Raw genomic sequence first — 22,404 nt, forward strand, 5'->3', positions numbered from 1 at the left:
CTCATACTGTTTTTGAAAGGCTGTCAGTAGGCTGTTCTATTAACACTGTATATCACTGTGAAAATACTTACATCATATTATAAAGGTAGCAGAATAGCAGTTCCCAGTAGCTGCAGTAATGTGTTGCATGCTTTCAGTTGTAACAGTCTGAGATTGTTCTAATCTGCTTACTCTCCCAAAAGCAGCACTTGGGTTGTGTGTGTGTGTGTGTGTGTGTGTGTGTGTGCATGTGTGTGTGTGTGTGTGTGTGTGTGTGTGTGTGTGTGTGTGTGTGTGTGTGTGTGTGTGTGTGTGTGTGTGTACTTTTATCAGCTTTTTCTTATATTTGTACACATTTGTTTGTGGCTTGCAAAGAATTTCTTTGTTAAAATATGTCAAATATGTGTCCCTCCTCTTTTCAAAAGATATGCCACAATGCACATGTTGCACACTGCATTAAAAATAAAAGTTCCCTGGCCACACTGACCTTTGTTTTTCTATAACAGTATATTAATGCATCTTTTATTTACACTGCTCAGTAAAAAAAACAAGCACAATAGCTGTAACCAGTTATTGTGGCATTCATATGAAAATATATTCACATGTGCAAGTGTTCACACATGTACATAACCACTTGACCTCTGTGGCTTAAGTATAAGGAGTGGGACTAAGTCACACCGCTAGAAAAAGGAACAACGATGCCTGCCACAAGGCTTTATGATAAACTGTTCATGGCTTATGAATAGGAGCATGACTAAAGTAGCTAGCCTTCACCGATTGTAAAATATCTCTGCTGGGTCCAGTGATGCCTTCCACATGTGTCTGACTGTTTATGAGTTATGAAAGGGGGGTTTTCACACTTTGCGTGGAAGCTGGACTCACAGCTGACTGATCAACCTTAACTCATACAGGTATCACAAACACCCAGGTTCAGGCAAGGTCCCAAAATAATTACATGACATGTAACAAATGTGTTACACGATATGAATTGTCCTCTGTTTTCTATCCCCCAAAAGGGAATGTGTCCATGAAGTTTTGGCAAAGTACCTGTATGTGCCTAAAACAAGCAGTCCAATGATGCCTCCCACAAGAGTCTACAAGAAACAGTTCATGAATAATGGAAGGAGCGTGACTAAAGTGTCAAGGGCGGGACATAGTTCACTCATCAAAGAGGAATTCTGCTAGTGCAAACAAACCTCCCAAGTGTCTATGTCAAAAAGGTTCATTAGTTTGATCATGTTATGGGAATCCGTTTGGCAGTTATGTGCCCTTTTGTTATAGGCCACTCCCACTGACTTCCAAGCCAAATTTCAGCCTCCAATGGTAAAAACTGTGGCTGCTGAAGGAATTTTTGCAGACCAAATGACTAACCAACTGACCGATGGAGAGTTGTATCAACTGCTTTAAGCCTTGCAGCCTGTTCTACCTTAAACAGCTGCTCAAGGTCTGTCAGGTGCCATAGAGACTGAAAGTTGTGATTTTGAGACCTAATTTCACATAGACAGAGGCTTTTTTTTTAATCATTCAAATTTGACTAAGTGGTACATAACATGTTTCTCAGAACACACATTTATTGTTGCTTTACAGTATCTTTAACATTGGATGACAGGTCAACTGTAACACTGTTGTCTGTGGCAGATGAACTCAATTCAATCCACATATGTGAACCCGTCATTATTATAGTGAATGTTGTGCTGTGACTTAACATGCAACAAAACATAACAGCCACCTCAACGTGACAGTACAAAGGCAGCATGTAGGTAAGAAATACGCAATCAGGGATGTGACTTTTTTTTATCTATCCAGAATTCCAAATTTTGTGACCCATGTGAAACATGCATAATTATAAAAACAAAAACAAAAAAATAAAAAGTATGGAGACGTTAGCTTCTCTGTCCTCTCCTCTGCGTATGTGGGGCTATGGTGCAGGCAGTGAACTGGGTGTAGTGAGAGTAACGTTCCACGGAGGTTGATGACAACTCAAGTAAAGTATATTTCACACCCAATCTGTTACCAATTCACCTGTTTACCTGTGGGGTGTTCCAAACTGTTGTTTTTTTGAGTATTACACAACTTTATACCGGGGAAATGGCTCTGGCATCTTGTACGGAAGCTAACTGGTCGCCTCCTTAGTAAGGTTTTCCAGGCACAAGGGGGAGTGACTTTATTGTAAACTTTATTGATGATGGTTTATTGATGGTGAATTCTGATGTTGCTGTACAGATCTGTGGTTTGAACACTGCAGATTAAAATATCTGTCTCTGTAAAGTCCAAACTGACAGACGCTCGTCTCCTCCACAAAATGTTTGTCACTGCGCTGCATTATTGTAAGTCATGATGAAGAGTCCAGACTCTGTCTCTCCTCTTCATCTCCTCTGTGTATGTCGGTGTGCAGTTTGCTGTCTGCTGTGGTCTAAAACATCCTCACTGATGTAAACTGTCAGAGAGACACTGATGTACATGATCCTGCTGCATCAATACAAAAACATGAATATTGTGCACCGTTTCATCATTATATAGACTGAGCTGAATAAAGGTGAGAACAACATTTTATTCAAGACATAAAATATTATTAACAATAATAATACTAAATAAATACATAAATGCATATAAATAGTAACCTTTTCCTAAAATCCTGTTGGTTCTGTGGTGTTTGAATTTTAAAATGGAAGCCTGCAGTGCGCCACAGAAGCTACAATTGACTTTTATATTGAAGTTTTTAGTGCATTTTGGCCTTAATGTTAAATTGAACAGGTCAGTATGCTCATCTGTGCTAGATGGACTGGATTTTGTAATATTATGATATGAGCATATTTCTTTATGCCAAATGCAGTGCCTTTGAGGGTTTCTGGACTATATATATATATATATATATATATATATATATATATATTTTTTTTTTTTTTTTTTTTTTTTGCTAATATGGCACAATTTGAACAAATAAAATATGTGCAATTAATTTGTGATTAATCATGATTAACTGCAGACACTCATGCAATCATAATCACAATTAAATATTTTAATCGATTGACAGCACTAATTACAACAATTTAAGTGCACATCATATGCAGAGAATGCAATAAGAATGGAGAAAGGAAAACAAGATATAAAAGGGGTGCATTGGTTTAATTTTAGCAATATTTCTGATTTGTAGAGAACAGGATTGGACAGGGTTCTTTATGTGCTGATTGAAAAACAACTTCCAAGTTTTTAGCTGAATGTTTCCTGAACCTAACACTAACATCTAGTTTCACACTAGACTCAAACCCTAGTCTACCAGGTTGGGACTCAAACCTTGCATTCTGTCTCGTAAAGATCTCCAACACTTCTAATATAACTCAGCCACTGCCTTTTGTCTCAGATACTTCTCCAAGCAGTGCAGGGCAATGGGATCTGTGTCTATGTCAAACTTATTAGCAAAGAGGTGATGATACCCAAGCATCCACTGCAGGTCTCCAGCACCATACACACATATTGCTCTAACATGTGTGCCTTGACACTCTGGGTACACTGCATCCAATGAACCCTGTGGTCCCTCATGCCCTTGCCATTTCACCAGCCGTGCAATTGCATTCATGTCTGTCATATCATATTTGGAGTTGGGCCATGTTGATCCAGGAACACCAGGTACTCGTTGAATGGTTGCCCATAGGAACTTATCAGGACTGTAGGTATCCTTTGCCCACTCTATCAGCGCCAGTATTCGTTTGTCCTCCAGCACACTGCGGATGTAGCCCCGGTTAACCACAATGTAGGCATTTCCTGACAGAATAGGCAGGTTGAATGGAGGTGGATCCTTTTCTTTTCCTGTGTTCTGAGGCAGTTAAAATAGTGAATTAAGATGATGGTGACAGTCATATAGGTCAATTTAAACAGAAAGTTTTTGCAATGGCAAAGTTAATATGTAAATAATAAATACAGCTATTTCACACATAAAAAAAAAAATCCAAGAAGTACCTTGATTTGCCCATCAACTATCTGGTGAGCTTTTGACACCCTCCACTTCTTTGCTTCAGGCATTCTTTCTGACTCCAAGCTGTTGCGGCCCTTCAGTGAACGCAGCATCCTTACAATCTCCAAGTTGGTTTTCAAAGGGAAATCCTGGCCACAAAGATTGATGAAGTATTTCCATTTTGTGCTGGCATTGTAGAGGTCAGCCATGCAGTTAAGGTCTGCCTGAACACGTGGCCAGCCAGAATAGACCACGTTCACAGCCTGACTGACCATGAAGACATTTGGGAAACAGGAAGTAATGCCCCTGACGGCAGACAAGACTGAGGCCATTGCTTTCCTGTCCACATGGACACAGTAAATATTTTGAGGTGCATAGATGGCTCTCAGCAGTCGCTCAAAGTTCTGCACCTGAAATATATGGGGGAAAAAAATCAGTCCTTTTTCGTCTCTGTTTCATACATTCATTGATACATGCATTTGCTTTATTTTTGGAACAAACTGAAAAGGCACTCTAGGAATTTAGTGTTGCTCTTCCATAAAGTTGGGGGATTCACAAGAGACAGATTTAAATAATGGTAAGGCTTTAGAACTTTCATACCTTATGATGCACAACCAAAGAGTAAGCCAAAGGGAAGTCCTCTTCTTCCTGGCTTAACGGGAATGTTAAGTATTTTCTGCTTCTCTTGAATTGCCTGTAAGTAAATGATATTGAACAAATACCACAGGGCATATATGCTGCCTAAGAATTTTGGCTAAATTCAGTATATTTCAATAATGGCATTATATAATCAGTGAGATCTGAAGTTTAAAGGAACGTACCCGCAGTCTTTAGTTGCTTTAATATAATACTCATTGGAAATCTGAACACTCTTTTGGAAGTCCTTAGTGATCGTCAGTATTTTGGCCTGCTCCAGTACCTCCTTGTCTCCCTGCAGGATTGCTGAACAGTTGCACAAGTTCTCTGCGATGCCATCAGCATCTTTATACTCATACCAGCTGTAACTGAGAATGTAGGTAGGATCCTGGCCTGTTTTGGAACGACTGAGTATAACAAGCATCCATAGTGATCCCAGTACAACAATGGGCATCAGCAACAGCTGCAGATGGCATTGTCTCAGTAGCCTCATTATTTGAGAAGGGGACCTCAACCAAGATGCCTTTACAGTCTGAGTTCTGTATGTAGTCTAGCTGCATGTAGCCTTTATATTCCTTCCATAGAGTCACTGATTTTTTTTTTTTTATGTCAATTAAACATTACATGTGACCTATTCCTGTCTGAATAGTTACAATTAACCTTGTATATGCACTGCTGACCTGTTTTATAAGTAGTTTAAATTTATTTAAATTTAAAATCTCATCTAAAATGTGTTGTCTGGCACAGTATAGGTGATTAATTTCCACATGCTGCAATCTACTGCACATCAGCCACATAGTATAGCTGTAATTTGCATAATGCTGTGTAGATAAGCTCCTCTTAAAGGTCCAGGCAGTTTAGTCACACCATATTTTATTGCCCCTGGAAACAAGATAAGAGAGGTGATGTGGATACATCCATTCTTTCATCAAACATTGCCACATGTAAAATTCAAAGGTGACCAAAAGACAAGCAATCAAAAATGCATTATTGAAAACAGGAGCACAAAATAGAGGAAAGAAATGGAGATAAACAAGAGGCAACCTATACCCTTCAGCCTTCTATAGATGAACTGGGAGGCACCTAGAAACTAGATAAGAGAAGTAATAAGAACACATTTGTTCTTTTGCCCCTTCCTCTGGAAAATGTAAAAGTGGCCATAAAACACAAAAATAGACCTCCTGTTTCAGGTTTTAATGATTATCATGGACTAGATTAGATAGGCCCAACGCAATAACCACATCCATGCAAAATACATAAGACAGGTGGCAACACTTCACATAAGGTGGACCTGTAAATTACTTTTTCCTGGAATATATGCTTATGAACTTTGTTTGACCCGACGTATAAAAGCAGTAGTCTGTGTAACAAACATTCAGAAGAATTCTTATTTGGAGAGAGACTCATGCTTGCAAGAGTAAAAATCCACCAAATCAGTGTGTATATTTTTATTTCTATCATATAATTTCTATCATTAGAACTGTTCTTAAGTCAGGTCCACTGTCAGGACTTTAAAAATAATGAACAGATTTTTTTTACATCCTCTACACCACATTGACGGCGTGTAGAATGAAGTGCTATTTAGCAGTCAGGTTTGCAACCAAATGAATAACCCTTCACATTTCCCTTCTGTGTGTGTAGGAAAACCTACAGTGGCTGCAAAACTCACAAAAACTGTGAAAGGCACTAGAGCTAGTGTTTCATTTCTCTATTCTAATTATAACAGAAACAGACTGCCTATTTGAAAATGTAACTAAGTGATGAGGTTTTGAATTGCAAAAGCCAACATGTTGCATTGCTCAGTACAACACAAAAGTGATGTAAATACTCTGACACATTACTTTGGATCATGTTACCCCCAACACTGTTCCTAACTGCAACCAGCATCAACTGCTATGCCTTCTGCCCTGGTTCTACCAACAAGCCTCCCCCCTCCCTTTCTTGAATTGACTGCTCCTCCTCAATAATATGCACCAACACTGGCTGTTCCCTCTGCACAGTGAATTCAAACATCTGCCATCCACTCCTCAGCAGATAAAAATGCGACAGTTGTCCATTTTAAACTTGATTCCACAAAAAGTGTATCTTCCTCTCCAATGGTTTCAAGTTCAACTGCCATATGTTCTTCTGTTGTCCCCGTTCAGGAGACTAAAAGTCCAAGATTAATCCTGAATATTGTGGAATGTCCTCACTTCAAACTTAGCTGTGATAGAAGAAACATGGCCAAGCATACCCAGAGGAAACAAAGTAAAGTAAAGGGGGCATAATAGTAAGTGATCATTTAAAGAGTGTCTGTGTGGATGCTGCACATGGGATATATTCAGTCCAAAAAAGCATGTCACAACTTTTCTGTCCCTTCACAAAAACGTCATGTGCATAACATGCAGTGCAAGTTGGATGAATCCAAGCAGTGTCACTGAATGATGTTTGAGTAGGTGATAATGTACAATGAGAGCGCCATTACTGTGAAAGAAGCCCTGATAGGATGGTGCAGGACTTGAATCAACCTGAAGGGGTTTATTTTGCAATAGTGACCCAATTGCAAATCATATCAAATCAAATCAAATTTGACATAAAATGTTAATTTAAATTAAAATGTTAATGTAAAAAATATTTGTATTATTTTAAAAAATTTATTGTTCCTCTAGTTGCACACGACTGTCTGTAGCAATGATTTGTTATTAAGAAATCAAGGAAACTAGCAAAAAACTTTGAGTTTTCTTGTCAGAAATAACAGACAGAATGCTGTAATTGACCGGATGATAAACTTCATTAATATTTAGCCAGTGAACACTCACTGGAACACCAGTGTGAGCAAACAGAGGAAGTAGTTGACCTGAAATCCTTTAGAGAGGCTAAAAGTGCATCTTATATGAAAATGCAAAAAATACCCAGACAACTCTACCAATACTGCATGGTGTTTACTGGAGAAGGGGCAACATATTGTATTGTGAGTTTGTGTGTTTGGCTTTTAAATATCACCATTGATAAGAACACAGAGATAAGTTACTGTATTTTAAGATAACCCTTTTATTAACCCCGACTAGTCCAAGGGCAAATTTAGGGGCTGCAACAGCACATACACACAGACAATTATAACCAATTACAAAATGAATGGTGGTTAAGAATAATAATACACGATAAAAACACACAAGGGTAGCTAAAGTGAAAAAAAATCAAAAGTCAAGCTATTTACATTAACTTAAGACAAGCACAATACAGTCTTAAGGTGAAATGACATAATCTACTAATTGTAGAAGTGCAAATAAAAGTGCAAAAGAGAACAGTTCCTCAAGATAAGATAACACGGGAACTTTATTTTACCATAAAAAGAAAGTAGTCCCACATGAAATTGTTCATAACAAGGTCTTGAGTAACCCCATAACCCCATCATGATTCCTTTAAAGAGACTGTTGTTCTTTTTTTGTTGTTGTTGTTGTTTTGTTTTTTGTTTTTTTGTTTGTTTGTTTTTGGTGCCATGAGCACCACAAAACAAGTTCCATTATTCATGAGAAAGCAGACATCTCTATCGGCGATAACTTTTGGGGTATTTGGTATTTATTTGGCGCCATTGCCATTATCTATTCACTTCTATCACTATTTCACAATTATAATGTTATTTTCTCTCTAAATATAAAAGTTCAAATTACAGTGCCAGTATATACCATACAGTATGTAATAAGGGAGTAAAATGTATAGTTGAAGAACCTATTATTATTTAATTTAATGATTTAATGTAATAAGTAAAACCATCAACAAAAACAAAAGCTATTTAACAACTCTTTTTAACTTAAACAACAGAACATATAAAAGCCACTTACCTGTGACTTTACAAACAGGAGCTCAGATTTGAATTTTCTCTCTTCATGTGCTTCTCTTAACTGTCTGATATATCTAAGGTTGCTGGGTGCACTTGATCTGCTATAAATGTAAATGTACAGCACTGTGTGAGTCAGACTTCCTGTCAGCATTTTTCAAAATAAAACCATTCATCATAAACCTAAACAAAGAGTTTGTTGATCAAATGAAGGAAACAAATAAGGTGTATTTTACCACACAAATTAGTATGCATAAATTTAATCATTATGGTCTTGCATGTGTTACATGTGATTGACAATAATGTGCAATATTTACTGTAAAACTACATGAACAATATCTCCAGCACAAGTACACCACACACTACACTTGGAAAGATTATACTACCCTTACAAGACCAGTTATTTAATGGATTTCATACAATAGTTCTTAATACTAGTGTTTTTTAAGATTCTTACAATTTGGGCTTTTATTCTGAAAGCCAAGTTGCCTTATCAGATGTGTTCATGCTTTCTTGGTACATCATGAAGGGTTTTCTTGAGACCATAATCAATCAAATTCTCACTTTTACTTTATTTCTATGACATTAACGGAAAAAAGTATTTACAATTAGATTTGTTAAATGATGATATATTATGTCATCAAAAAAAAAATTTAAATGTACAACATCACAGCAGCTTAACTTTTAATAAACAACCACTTTACTGCAGCCTCTGTGGGAAAAAACATCTTCAAACACCAGGATGAAGATACTCCTAAAAAGAAAAAACAGTCAGTTCATAGTATAGTACTGTACTGATAATAAATGCTGCTTCCTGTCAGATTTTATTGCCTTTCTTTATAATTTATGGCAGCACTACGTGTCAAAACCAGGAAGTTGTGAAGAAAAAAAACGAGAGAAACACATTCTGTGACTTGAAGAACATATAAAAACATGTTTGAATTTACTATAAGCTGGGTCAGGGTCAAACACACCCAAAGGTTCACTACACCTTTATCTGTAATTGTTTTAGAGACAGAGAAACCATGTAGACAATATTCTCTCTTAATGTCTTAGTGCTGCCCAGTGAATGTGAGTTTGGAAATGATATGCAAATCACATGTACATATGATACTCAGTTCCAGGATGTTCAACTTCAGGTTCACTGTCTGGTCAAACAAGAACAATCAAACAGGTAAGGAGACAGGGTTACTGACAGGAGCTTATTCTGGGTTTTGCGCACTCTGTCCAAGAGACATTGAAAATTAAGAAGTTTCACAAATTGCAGAGGTGATCCACATATGTCAGTAGCAAAAGCCTTGGTGAGTTTACATGTTGTCAGTTTTTCCCTACACGATATGGTGGCAATGTTGATGGAACGCAGCAACAAGCCAAAGCAGTCACTGTGGTGTCTAGGTACAGCCCTAATACCAAAAAAGCTGGGATGTTGTATAAAACGTGATGACAACAGAATGCAGTGACTTAAAAATCTTTTAGAGAGAGTTGTATTGAATACAGTGCAAAGACAAGATATTTAATGTTCAAACTGATAAACTTTGTTGTTTTTTTGTAAATATACACTCATTCTGAATTTGATGCTTGAGAAACATTCCAAAAAAAGTTGGAACAGGGGCAAGACTGGGAAAATTGTGGAGCGCTAAAAAAAAAAACCTGTTTGGATCAATCCACAATAAAACAGGTTACAGGTAACAGATGATAGCGTCTCTGTGTGTCCTCATCCTGTCAATGTCCCACAGCAGGAGAGACAGCGAGGGAAGGAAAGTCTCATACTCATCATCCCATTGGTCAGAAACTGTAGCTCTGAAAGCTTCTGGAAGGGAAGCACAGACCTCCACTAGGACAATTAATCTCTTGCCTAATTTATCGATTATTCTAAAGATTATATTATGATTACTCAAGTAATGCATATAACAAATTACTCCAAATAAGTAAACACTTGCCTCAATCATCTAATTTCCACATCATTGCTGTTATATTAGTGTAGACGACGTGGGTGTGTGAGTTGTGTGAATGTTGGTCCAACAACTTCTGGGTATTACTCCTAACAAAAAAAAAAGAGAGGCCATCAACGGTATTACGCCAGTCTTTAACACTTGATTAAGGGAAGGTGTAATCATTCCCGGTGAAAATTCTCCTGTGCGCACACCAATTTTCCCAGTTAAACAAAACAAAACAAAAATCAGGTAAAAATTCAAAAGAAAGTTTGAGTTCATTAAATCTGTCACCAGGAAGTGCACGATTACAGTATGTTGATGATTAAATGATTTGTGCTTTAACTCAAGCTCATTTGAAACATTTGGATGAAGAAGGTCACAAAGGTAGCTCGTCAAAACTGCAGTTTGTGACATTTTTGGGTCATGTGATCATATCTGAGGGCAAATCCCTCTCCCAAAAAAGAGTAAAAGCATTTCAAAACATTTTCAAATCCAATCATAAAGAAACAAGTCATGTCTTCTGTGTTCCTATTCAAGGCCCTTCATTCCCAATTATGCTGTCCTCGAGGCACCCCTGAGCGCTCCTGAGCGAGGCCTAGAAGCACACAATAAAGTGACATGGACTGCTGATGCAGGCTTAAAACTTGTCCTTCTGACGACTCTGACGACTCCAACCCTTGGGTCACCAGATCCAAACCGATATTTTACTCAGACTGTAGATAAAGAGTGTTCAGTGTTACTCCAGGACGACAGAGGCAGACAGAGACAGAGGCCTGTAGCTTACTTTTCAGCTAAACTTGATGCTTTAGCTACAGGAGTTCCCACTTTTTAAGGTGACTCTAAACTAAGTCTGCTCATTCCGCATGTTGTTTCATTGATTTTGCTTTAGCAGAAAATATCTTTTCTTTCAGGAGCAAGATGGCTCCTTTATAACACTGTTCTATTTGAAATACATAATATCAACTGTGAAAAGATGCAATGTTCTTAATATTTGTCATTGTTTTTGGTTAATATTTTTTATTTAATAAAGTTACATTTTAAACAGTTGAAAAATATCCCTTTAAGGTACATTTTGAACAAATAAAAAAACGTGTGATTAATTTGTGATTACTCGCAATTAACTACAGACAGTCATGCGATTAATCACGATTAAATGTTTTAATCAATTGACAGCACTAGTTTGTTCTCCATACCACATTGTGTGGTCTAGAAAAAAAGAAAAGGAAAAAAAAAAGAAAGAAAAAAGGAAGCTAGATTGGTTGGTTTATTAATTTATTTATTCAGAGAATGGCCCTGTTCAGTGTTGTGCAAAAGTGTTGATTTTGAATGCGTATGTATTTCATAGTCCACTAAAGCATGCACAGTTTGGCTTTTCCTTTTCTTCTTTGTTGTAGCCTGCTCTGTGTGAATGTAAATTGATAATTTTGTAGAAATGTGATGAGTGTTAAATATCTGCATGAGTGTATATTGAAATAAATACATGCAAATACGTAAATAAGTAAAAGATGTGGTACAAGTGGTGTGTTTTTTTATTTTGCTTGAGCACCCACCTCCCAAAATGTCTGTGCATGTCCCTGTACAACAGTCAGAAAGGATGAATTGTCCTTCAGTTAATTAAATTAAAGATGCAATGCTGATTGAAGAGTTTTAGTGCAGGGAGCTGAGCTTTGCTGTTCTTTACAATGGCACAGAAAGTTGAAAAATAAATACTAAAAATGTGTGTCATCTTGGAGCACAGTAGCATGAGGATGGATTAGGTTTTTTTACCTACGGTGCATTCCACTCCTCAGTGAACAGAAAACACCAAAATATCTGACTTATTCCTTATTTTGTACATATTCTATATTATGTCTGTGGTAACCCACTATTTCACAACTATAAAGCTATTTTTCTCTCACTATACATACATACAACATACAGTATATGAGAACAGAATATTTTGTTTGTAAAGCTCAAGTTACATTCCTTTAACATTGTGATAGTTGGATTGGACTGTAATTAGTAACTGTACAGGAATACTTACTTTGAAAGTAGCCCTTTAAATCCTGCCATCCACTCTCTCTTCAGCTTCCCCTCAGAAGAATTTTAAGAAGCTACCAGCTAGCAGCAAGTGGTGCAAGAGAGTGCTAGAATCTGAAAGTAAGTCTCCAGAGGGGTATTCCATCAATGTGATAACACAACCCCAAAAGACAATTCCCTGAAGTGTCTTTTATGCTCTAAGTCACTAAGTTTAGACCCTTTTCTATGTGACCAAGCAAGAAGAAAATCATATCTCACAGCTTTTGCTGTCTTCAGAAGTCAACAGCACCAATTTTATTTAAAAAGGTTAACACTTACAGTTTAAGAAAAAAAAAGTGTGCAAAAGTTGTTTTAAAGTTGTTTATTCATTCACTCGTTTTGTTCAAACTGAAGACAACCAACCCAAGCCATAACCTTCTGCTGTATTTACATTTATACTTGGAGCTCCTTTATCTCAAACTTCAATTTCTAATTTTTTAGATTTCTCTGCTCCATATCCAGTTTCTAACTTTCAGTGCCAATGAGCAGTTGATGCTTATATATCAAATGAACATCATGTGAAAGAGAGAACATTTTAAAGAGCAATTGATAATGTAGTGGTAATATCAATATGAATAGTTTCTGACCCATGTCCTGCAGGTTGTATAAAATTTGCAGACATTTATCAACAAATACAAATAAAACATTAAGTAGGCTTGTATATATTTTACAAAGTAATTTTTACAGTTGGAGAAAGACAGGAAAACAAAGAATGAGAGGGAGAAGACAACATGCAGGTTGGCACAGGTGAGAATCAAACCCATGCTGCTGCTGAGGCCTCAGTATGTGGGACAGATGCTCTACTTAGTGAGCCATTGCAACAAGGTAACATGTATTAGGATTATATTTCCTTTGACTTTCCTTTGTCTTAATTATGGCAAGACTCCTTTATATTCTTCATATAGTTTAATCAGCAGGGTTTGCTCTGAACCTGAGAAGCAAACATCTCTCTTTTTTCTCTCATTTTTGTGACATGTTATCCTCTTTTTGACATTCAGCTGCTTATGGTCTCCGTGCTCACAATCACAATCAGAATCACTTTATTCACCAAATGTACATAGTGCAGTGGGGGAAAAGGATAATAAGTTTTAAGAGAATAACTTAAAGGGTTGAGGAGATAAATATCAGAATTATGTACAAATAAGAATAATATACTGAACACTTTTAATCCACTTCTTACAAGTGTTAGTGTGAATTAAATTTATACTTTAAAAATATACTGGATATTACCTGAGATTAACTACTAATCATACCTAACATATTAAAACATCTTATAGGTAAGGTAATTTATTTTTCAAAGTGTCATGCAACAAAAAGGTGCCCAGCCTTTATAGGCTTATAAGGACACTACAAACAACAAAACAAGACAAGTCAGGAGCAAACACCGAGATACGAAGAGAGCAAAACAAACAAGGACCTACATGACATTTTCAAATCAAATACTGAGGTCTCAGACCTGCTTGTTAGAATTGTTTCACATACCTTGAGCGTATCAGGCACATCACTGTGCCTTTTACCACATCAAATAAAAAGTGACTTTGTGCGCTGTTGATAGGCATTTAACACAAATTGAGCTAAGAGAAACACTTTGTCTGTAAACAGGAATTTGAGTCTATATTCATCAGACATGGAAAACAAATCCAAACAATCATCAGACATTTTAAGAAAAATATAACGGACAATAGAACAAAAAATGCATTTCATTTTCAACCTCTCCCAAATCACACAAAATACACTTTCTATTTTCTTCTGGAACTGAATGGAATCGACCAGTTTCCACTGCCAAAGGCAAGATACCACATCTCAGCTGGGCACAAATAGACCTCTGTGCTCGAGTCAGGTTAAAGGACCAGTGTGTAATAATTACAGGAATTTATGTACATAAATGAGATATATTATATATAAGTATGTTATTTATTATTATCATTCAACGTAAACTCATAATCTATATGTTCCCATTACTTTAGAAATAGCCATTTATAGTTACATACTGTCGGGTCGACTTACGGAGATCATCATCCTGCGCCGTCTACGGCAGCGCAGAGTGGACAAACTGCACTAACAGTGAGTCTTGGGAAGCCCATGGCAACCTTACGTAGACGCCGCAGTGTAAACACAGAAGTAGACGGGGAGGATTGACGCGGGTGATTCCTGGCAGACCATTTAGCGTTGTGAACCTTGACTGGCACAGTTTTGAAAAATGGAGGATCATACATACACTGTACCAGAACAAAAAGCAGCGGACAGTGAATCCCCGTCATCCAAGAAGTGGAGACGCGAAGAAAGTAAACGCAAGCATGACAGGAAACGGCAAAAAAACGAATCAACATCGGCATAGCGTTTACACGATGGAAATCGCTGATGGAGGACAAACGTTTTCACAGTGATGCCGAGGTTGCCTGTTTTCTGCTGGACAGGTAATTCATCCTACACACATAATTGTAGTTTGTTGTGAGATAGCGTTCGCTCACCATTTTGTCCGCTGACGGCCACCGTACTCTTGGTGAGAGAGGGGCGGTGTCGGGGTAAATCCTCTTAGTTGCAATCTAAGGTTTGAACGCTAGATGGCACTGGAAATCACACACTTCTCCTTTAAGGGTCACGTAGTGCTCAGGGCGATAAATACATTTAATCATACTATACGTTCTCAATTTTGGTTTACACAGAATTTCTTCTGACCATTTCTGTTTATAATTTTCAAATATAATTGTTTTAATTTGACTGACATTACAAGCTAATTTATTTCTGAAGATATGTTGAAGACCTACTTTATTAAATATTTTTTCAATCTCTCTTGTCCCAACAGAAAACTTGTTTTGTGAGTTTGTTATTGGACATATGAATTAATCTACTCCATAGTCGCAACATGTCACCCTTATGCCGCACCTCACATGGCTCCCATCCCATGTCACCACATACAGCAAGTTTTGGGGCTATTTTATGCACGCCAAGAAAACAGTGCATAGCTCTGTTCTAGACTGCATCACATTTTGTTTGTTTACAATAACCCCAGACACCTGCGCCATGATCTAGAATAGGACAAACACAAGAATTATACAACTGAGTATAGATTTTATAGCAAAGATCCCTGCATAACTTAACCTTATTAAGGACAGCCCCCAGTGCCCTGCCTGCAGAGTCTGATAAGGTTTTTATTTCTTCTTCAAAGGTAAGATGAACATCTACAGTTAGACGAAAATATTTATAGTATTCAGTATATGACAGAGGACGGGCCCAGGGGCCCATTTAATACCAGATTTCAGTACCCATCCCTACGAATAGTTCTGTGTTTATCTGACAACATTAATTATATTTCTGAAAGAACCTCAGCCAGTATTGTTAGCTCGGCACTTTTACTAAGACAGTAGTTTTATTTTAATTATCTGTCTCAGAAAAAGCTCCAACACATCTAATATAACTCATCCAGTGCCTTTTGTCTCAGATACTTCTCCAAGCAGTACATGGCAATGGGATCTGTGTCTGTGTCAAACTTATTAGCAAAGAGGTGATGCTGCTTAACCATCCACTGCAGGTCTCCAGCACCATACACACATATTGCTCTAACATGGTTGCCTTGACACTCTGGGTACACTGCATCCAGTGAACCCTGTGACCCTTCATGCCACTGCCACTTCACCAGCCGTGCAATTGCATTCATGTCTGTCATGTCATATTTGGAGTTTGGCCATGCTGATCCAGGAACACCAGGTACTCGTTGAATGGTTGCCCATAGGAACTCATCAGGACTGTAGGTATCCTTTGCCCACTCTATCAGCGCCAGTATTCGTTTGTCCTCCAGCACACTGCGGATGTAGCCCCGGTTAACCACAATGTAGGCATTTCCTGACAGAATAGGCAGGTTGAATGGAGGTGGATCCTTTTGCTTCCCTGTCCCCTGAGACAGATAAAATAATTAATTAATATGACTAGTTGATGCTTTGTTAAGTATAAACAACACTATAGCAAGAAATGGTTAACCCTAACCAATTTATGGCCACTTTTACAGCTCAACAGGAAGCAGCAAAACAACAAATGTGTTCTTATTACTTCTCTTATCTAGTTTCTAGATGCCTCCCAGTGTCACCCCAAATAAAAGGAATGTCACAAAAAAATCACATGAAATTGCAACAATGAGCAAAAAACCAAAACATGTGATTATAATCAGTAAAAGTCCAACTACTTCTCGACTATTAGACTACTAATACAGTTTCAGAAAGAAAAACACATGATTTCATCTATAGAAAGCTGAAAGGTATAGGTTGCCTCTTGTTTATCTCCATTTCTCTTCTCTTTTGTGTAAATAATGGACCTAAAATTCAAAAGAGTTGCTGTAACACACTTTAGGGGCTTTTGTGTCTTTCTTGGATAAAACAGCAGAATTTTGACAGGAAAGGGAAGAGAGAGAGGATGACAAAGACAAATTTAATCACTGTATGTCAGCAACCCTTTACCTGAACTGAAGAATCTGAATTTTTACTGAAGTGTTTGAATTAAAATGTGAAATGATTTTGACGTGGATAAATTTCATCACTAAAGTCATGCCGTTGGATGCACTGGTAAATGCATTTTTGCATGTGTGGTGTGTGGAAAAATAAATGTTTTAGACTGTAGAACAGTAACATACTGCAACAACAGTCTGTAATGTTATCTTAAACTATTTCTTCACTCATACATGGCCGTTAAAGTAAACAGAAAATATAATATAGTCAAATAAATGTTAGAAGATGCACAGTGTAAAGTGCAGAAATTACTTTTAACATGATGTCAATCAAGAAAAGTTTAGAAAATCAATATTTAGTGACTACTACTCAAAGAAACACATCCCATGTGTTGATAATCCTAATATATCATGGGGTATCACACACAGTACCACACTGTCTCTGTCTGAAATACTCTATACTTTAGATCAGGGGTATTCAACTAAAATTAAAAGCGGTCCAGATAGAGAAAATTTCCTAAAGCAAAGGTCCGGAACATCATAATGTCTAACTTGTGTTATGAAAGTGATATATACTGAAGTAGTATCAACGTCTATCAGGGGTGTCAAACTCATTTTGGTTCAGGGGCCACAATTTGATCTCAAGTGGGCCAGACCAGTAAAATTAAAGCATAATCTATCAATTATTCTGCCGAATCGAGAAATCAGATAAGAAATATTGCGTGTTCTGCATTTTTTTCTGTTACATTACTTTTGCTTTATTTATGAACAATGGTAATATACAAAAGGAAAGATAAGACAGGTCTATTAAATGAACAACTAAAAATTGCTAAAGTAAAAATACTCAGTAAAGTAACTTTACTTTTAATGTAGATTTACTTTTACTGTTTTTACTTTGCTTTTTACTTTTTTTCAAGTACAAAGGTAAAAGTAAAGGTAGTAATGTCTGCAGAAACCACAAACAGAAGATGGAACTAACTCTTTTCACTGAAACAGTCACCAGAATGCTTTGTTGACATGTAAAAATCACAACATTTGTCTTCTGGAGCAGGACAGACGCTCCCAGACCCCCAGGGGACAGGGGACTGGTTTACCAACATGCCACCTTTTTCTCCTCTTATGAGTTTCAAAAAATAGCGATAAGAATACCATTAACGTACAACAAAAGCAGTAAAAATGTTGATTTTTCAAAAAAGGAAACAATAACATGCACAATTTTTAAATTGTAATTCAGTAAAAACATTAATACCACAATGTAAAAATACCTAAGTAAAGAATCTGAGTATTTTTTCCATCACAGCAGGTCAGTGATCAGTGTTTCAGTGACTCTCTGTGGATCAGTGAATAGCGTTTGATTTTTTTTTAAAAAAACAAATTAAAAACATCAGCACCATGACATGATTTTCTATTTTTGGAGCTGCGCACCTTTTTTGGTCGTGTCTAGAAGGTAACTCTTTATTTGCACAACTCTCGCGAAAAACAAATAATAATAATAATAATAATAATAATAATCAAACTCTAGCTTCACCTTCTAGACACGACCCTCTGTCTCTGGCAAACTAATGACAGCAGACTGTCTGTAAACAGCACAATGTTACACTCTGCAGTGTTTCACACAAAGACTTTATTTGTGTGGACACCCAGGTTTGGTTTGTGACCTGTTTTGGCTTTTTTTTTTTTTTTTTAATCAGTCCGAGAGGACGACGGTATCAGTGATTGATTAGAGATCAGTCTGCCCTCCTCTCCTCCCTCACCTGTTCACTCTGCTGTGAGAAGGTCTGAAAGTTTCTCACAGATAAACACAGACTCTCCTGTTTTACGTATAGGCCTCCTTATACAGTTGGTTAATTTTATAAGTGCATCTGGTTGGTATCGATGTCATTAACCATCACGTTAGTTTCGACTGATGTAATACGTCATTAAGTCTCCTCCACACGCAGCTTCTCTGTGAATGGTCTGTGCGTTTCCTGATCAGCTAAACCAGCGCCGGAAAGACTAGAAAAGTTGTGCCAGTTAAAATAGAAGCGTCCAGTCAAAATTTAAAATCTCTTAATAATTTATTGGGTATAGGTCTGGGTCCGTATAGGACGGCGTGTGGGTCCTGACGCGTTAGGGACCCCTGCTTTAGATGATCATGGGTGAGATTTTCTAGCTGCAGCTTGTTCTCTGGAGATAGCATGCAATACTTTGACCAGGCACAGCCATCTTTAAGAGTGTCATGGCTGTAATCAGTGACATCACTATGTTAATGAATCCCTGCCCCTGCTGCTGCATACAACACTGTGTTTCTGTTAAATTAAAATGTATTGATATCAAACATGTCCTGTTTTCATATCACACCAAATTCAACATTGTACTGAGCAACAGACCTGCCAAGTTTTAAGTGGACGAAATGAACGGTTCTCAGAATAGATGAATTTCAGACAGACAAGCATACAGACAGACAGACAGACAGACAGACAGACAGACAGACAGATAGAAATTCCTTGCTTTAGATAGTTAAATGATGACAATCATGGTCAATCTGAGCAGAAGGTTTTTACAATGGCAAAACTTCTATGCAAATATTAAATACAGCCACTTCACACATTACAAAAAATTTCCAAAAGAAGTACCTTGATTTGCCCATCAACTATCTGGTGAGCATTTGACACCCTCCACTTCTTTTCTTCAGGCATTCTTTCTGACTCCATGCTGTTACGGCCCTTCAGTGAACGCAGCTTCCTTACAATCTCCAAGTTGGTTTTCAAAGGGAAATCCTGGCCGCAAAGATTGATGAAGTATTTCCATTTTGTGCTGGCATTGTAGAGGTCAGCCATGCAGTTAAGGTCTGCCTGGACACGTGGCCAGCCAGCATAGACCACGTTCACAGCCTGACTGACCATGAAGACATTTGGGAAACAGGAAGTAATGCCCCTGATGGCGGACAAGACTGAGGCCTCTGCTTTCCTGTCCACATGGACACAGTAAATATTTTGAGGTGCATAGATGGCTCTCAGCAGTCGCTCAAAGTTCTGCACCTAGGATATGTAAAAGAAAAAAAGGAATTCAATCCAATATGTGTGTGTATTTGTGCGTGTGTGTGTGTGTGTGTATCCAAGACAAATTTCCTTTGGAAAGTCTATCTTATCTTATCTTATCTTATCTTATCTTATCTTATCTTATCTTATCTTATCTTATGTACATACATCATTTCCATACCTTATGATGCACAACCATAGAGTAAGCCAAAGGGAAGTCCTCTTCTTCCTGGCTTAACGGGAATGTTAAGTATTTTCTGCTTATCTTGAACTGACTGTAAATAAATAACATTGAAAAAATATAACAGGGAATGTGTGCTGACTTCAAATTTCTGTTAAAGAGCATCTTGATTTGTGTTGCATTTTCCAAGGATGGTTAAATAGAAACTCCTATTCAGCCATTAGCAAAAATCAGTGACATAGGTCATAGCACTGATGCCTGTCCTTACCCTCCCCTCAAACTACAGGGTTAATATGTAGCAGTGTCATAATGCAGAAGTCAGGTCTCATGGGTAGACATTTCTAGAAAGGCTTGGAAAATAACATATATACAGTAAACCTTTTAAACTTGTAGTTTAAAGCAACACACCTGCAGTCTTGAGTTGCATTAACATAATACTCGTCTGGGATCCGAACACTGTTTTGGAAGTCTTTCGTGATGGCAAGTATTTTGGCTTGCTCCAGTGCATCCCTGTCTCCCAGCAGGATTTCTGAACAGTCACATACTTCCTCTGGGCTGCCATCACCATCTGTATACTCCAACCAGCTGTACCGGAGAATGTAGGTAGGATCCCAGCCTGATTTGGGGCGACCAATAGTACTAACCATCCATAGTGTTCCCAGTATAAAAGTGAGCATCAACAAGTGCTGTACACAGCCTCGTCTCAGTAGCCTCATTATTGAGAGTAGGATGTACACCAGAGGTGTCCACCAGAGAAGACTTGCAGGCAGACTTTCTTGGATAGGAAAGGACCCAGAAGCTTGGAGGGGTGTGGACCTATGGGTAAAAATGTAACCAGGATTAACAGCACTCATACATGCCTGAATTTCAACAGGAGTGAAAGGACATATAAACAATAGCACAACTAAAAATTCACCTGCATCTCAACAACACAGAATTTACAGCACTCAATAAAGCCAACAACACATTAACAAAATACACTGCTCTCAACTGCAAACAAGGGATAACTAAGATACCTCTAATATTAACAAAAATAAAGCCTAAAAACAAATGACAGCAAGCTGTGGTGTCACATATATCAAGATTTTATAAGCCTAAAGTAATCACTAATTTATGCAATGCTTTCTCTCATGTCTTTTCCTGTGTGAAATCATCCACAATATTATATGTGGCCAATGTATTGGTCAGTTCACATTCATTTTCTCTGAGACAAAGTGTCTTAAAGTAATTTTTGCATCCTCAGTTCATTTTTAGTCATGAACGAATGATTATCATGAATGAAGTGTACCAAAAAGTACCAAAGACTGATTGCATTGCCCAGTGAAAACATGCTAAAGCAGTAACTGTATGTCTGTGGTAGTAGTTGCAAAAATATGTCTTTGTGAAGTTCTGTTTCACCAGCTCTGATCACACTAGCAGAACAAACCATGAAAGGAGAAGTGGATTTCATGCATACAAATGATTGACAGATATTGTTTAATGTTGTGTGAGACAGTTTGTCTTATTCTTTGAGCTGCACCTGCTGTTAAACTGACTACAGACTGACTGAGAGAAATATATAATTTAATACATTTACTGATCATCTGTCTGTATCTGGTCAGCAGACAGATGATCAAATGTATTAAATGACGTACATGAGTGTGACCCTCTCTTCCTCATATGGACTCATTTAGGATAATGCACCAGTTGGTCAGAGCGCAGCATAAAAGAGACTTGGGAGCAAATAAAAAGTAAATGTAAAAAACAAAATTCAAAGTGGTCAGAAGGCTTACTTTCATACCTTTTTAAGTACAAGTTCAAGGTTTTATGTATTTAATCAGTTGTTGTTGGATGAAATTGGTGTATAAAAGCACAATGAAAAAGAAGCACAAAGGAAAACACTTTACTTGGCAGTAGAACATCAGGCACAATCACGCTGAACATGGGCGCCCCCCATGTTGCTATTTATATATATATCGCTATTTATATGCATCTATTAATTTCTTTAGTATTAATATGCAAAAGAGGATGACACAGCGAAGAGGGGGCGCGGGAAGAAGAGGAGGAGGATTAATTTATTGTCAAGTAATTAAGTATTTAAAAGTACACAAATCGGACTTGAAGTAACAAAATCACGCACAACTGAAGTGTATGGTAATGTTATGATTCATGACACCCAGCCAACCCCACAAGGACGCGTGTCAAGATGCTTTCACAGCTTTCAATATTTTGTTTTACAAAGGAGGACTTCTCTCTCTCACACACACACTGTCTGTCTGTCTGTCTGTCTGTCTGTCTGTCTGTCTGTCTGTCCATCAGTCACCTTTGCTCCATGTCAGAACCACAGCGTTCAGGGTGGCACTTCTATCACTATTTCACAGCTATAACACTATTTTTCTCCCACTATAAA

At 37.6% G+C, this 22,404-nt stretch overlaps 2 protein-coding genes across 2 annotated transcripts; both read right to left on the reverse strand.

Moving 5' to 3' along the window:
• Positions 1-2,871: 2,871 nt before the first annotated feature.
• LOC146320529 (beta-1,3-galactosyl-O-glycosyl-glycoprotein beta-1,6-N-acetylglucosaminyltransferase-like) lies at positions 2,872-8,480 on the reverse strand. The gene is made up of 5 exons (XM_084728817.1): positions 8,389-8,480; positions 4,753-5,449; positions 4,532-4,625; positions 3,937-4,341; positions 2,872-3,793 (listed from the first exon to the last, which is right to left on the reverse strand). The coding sequence occupies exons 2-5, from the start codon at positions 5,058-5,060 to the stop codon at positions 3,308-3,310; spliced, it is 1,293 nt and encodes a 430-aa protein (XP_084584943.1). The 5' UTR covers positions 5,061-5,449; positions 8,389-8,480; the 3' UTR covers positions 2,872-3,307.
• A 7,130-nt stretch (positions 8,481-15,610) lies between these two features.
• Positions 15,611-21,094, reverse strand: LOC146320530 (beta-1,3-galactosyl-O-glycosyl-glycoprotein beta-1,6-N-acetylglucosaminyltransferase-like). The gene is made up of 4 exons (XM_084728821.1): positions 20,424-21,094; positions 20,016-20,109; positions 19,430-19,834; positions 15,611-16,271 (listed from the first exon to the last, which is right to left on the reverse strand). Exons 1-4 carry the CDS (start codon positions 20,867-20,869, stop codon positions 15,786-15,788), a joined length of 1,431 nt encoding a protein of 476 aa, XP_084584947.1. The 5' UTR covers positions 20,870-21,094; the 3' UTR covers positions 15,611-15,785.
• Between the last annotated feature and the right edge of the window lie 1,310 nt (positions 21,095-22,404).

The sequence above is a fragment of the Lutjanus erythropterus genome, chromosome 10 (genome assembly GCF_056507025.1).
Source record: "Lutjanus erythropterus isolate fLutEry1 chromosome 10, fLutEry1.hap2, whole genome shotgun sequence".
Classification (NCBI taxonomy): Eukaryota; Metazoa; Chordata; class Actinopteri; order Lutjaniformes; family Lutjanidae; genus Lutjanus; species Lutjanus erythropterus.

What these genes read in the sequence shown, in the direction of transcription:
- LOC146320529 (XM_084728817.1), bottom strand. Translation starts at nt 5,060, where the DNA reads ATGAGGCTACTGAGACAATGCCATCTGCAGCTGTTGCTGATGCCCATT. An exon ending in AAAGCAACTAAAGACTGCGG is followed by an intron (nt 4,626 to 4,752) that starts GTACGTTCCTTT and finishes ATTTACTTACAG; the next exon opens with GCAATTCAAGAGAAGCAGAA. An exon ending in TAGTTGATGGGCAAATCAAG is followed by an intron (nt 3,794 to 3,936) that starts GTACTTCTTGGA and finishes TAACTGCCTCAG; the next exon opens with AACACAGGAAAAGAAAAGGA.
- LOC146320530 (XM_084728821.1), bottom strand. Translation starts at nt 20,869, where the DNA reads ATGAGTGCTGTTAATCCTGGTTACATTTTTACCCATAGGTCCACACCC. An exon ending in AATGCAACTCAAGACTGCAG is followed by an intron (nt 20,110 to 20,423) that starts GTGTGTTGCTTT and finishes ATTTATTTACAG; the next exon opens with TCAGTTCAAGATAAGCAGAA. An exon ending in CTATGGTTGTGCATCATAAG is followed by an intron (nt 19,835 to 20,015) that starts GTATGGAAATGA and finishes TACATATCCTAG; the next exon opens with GTGCAGAACTTTGAGCGACT.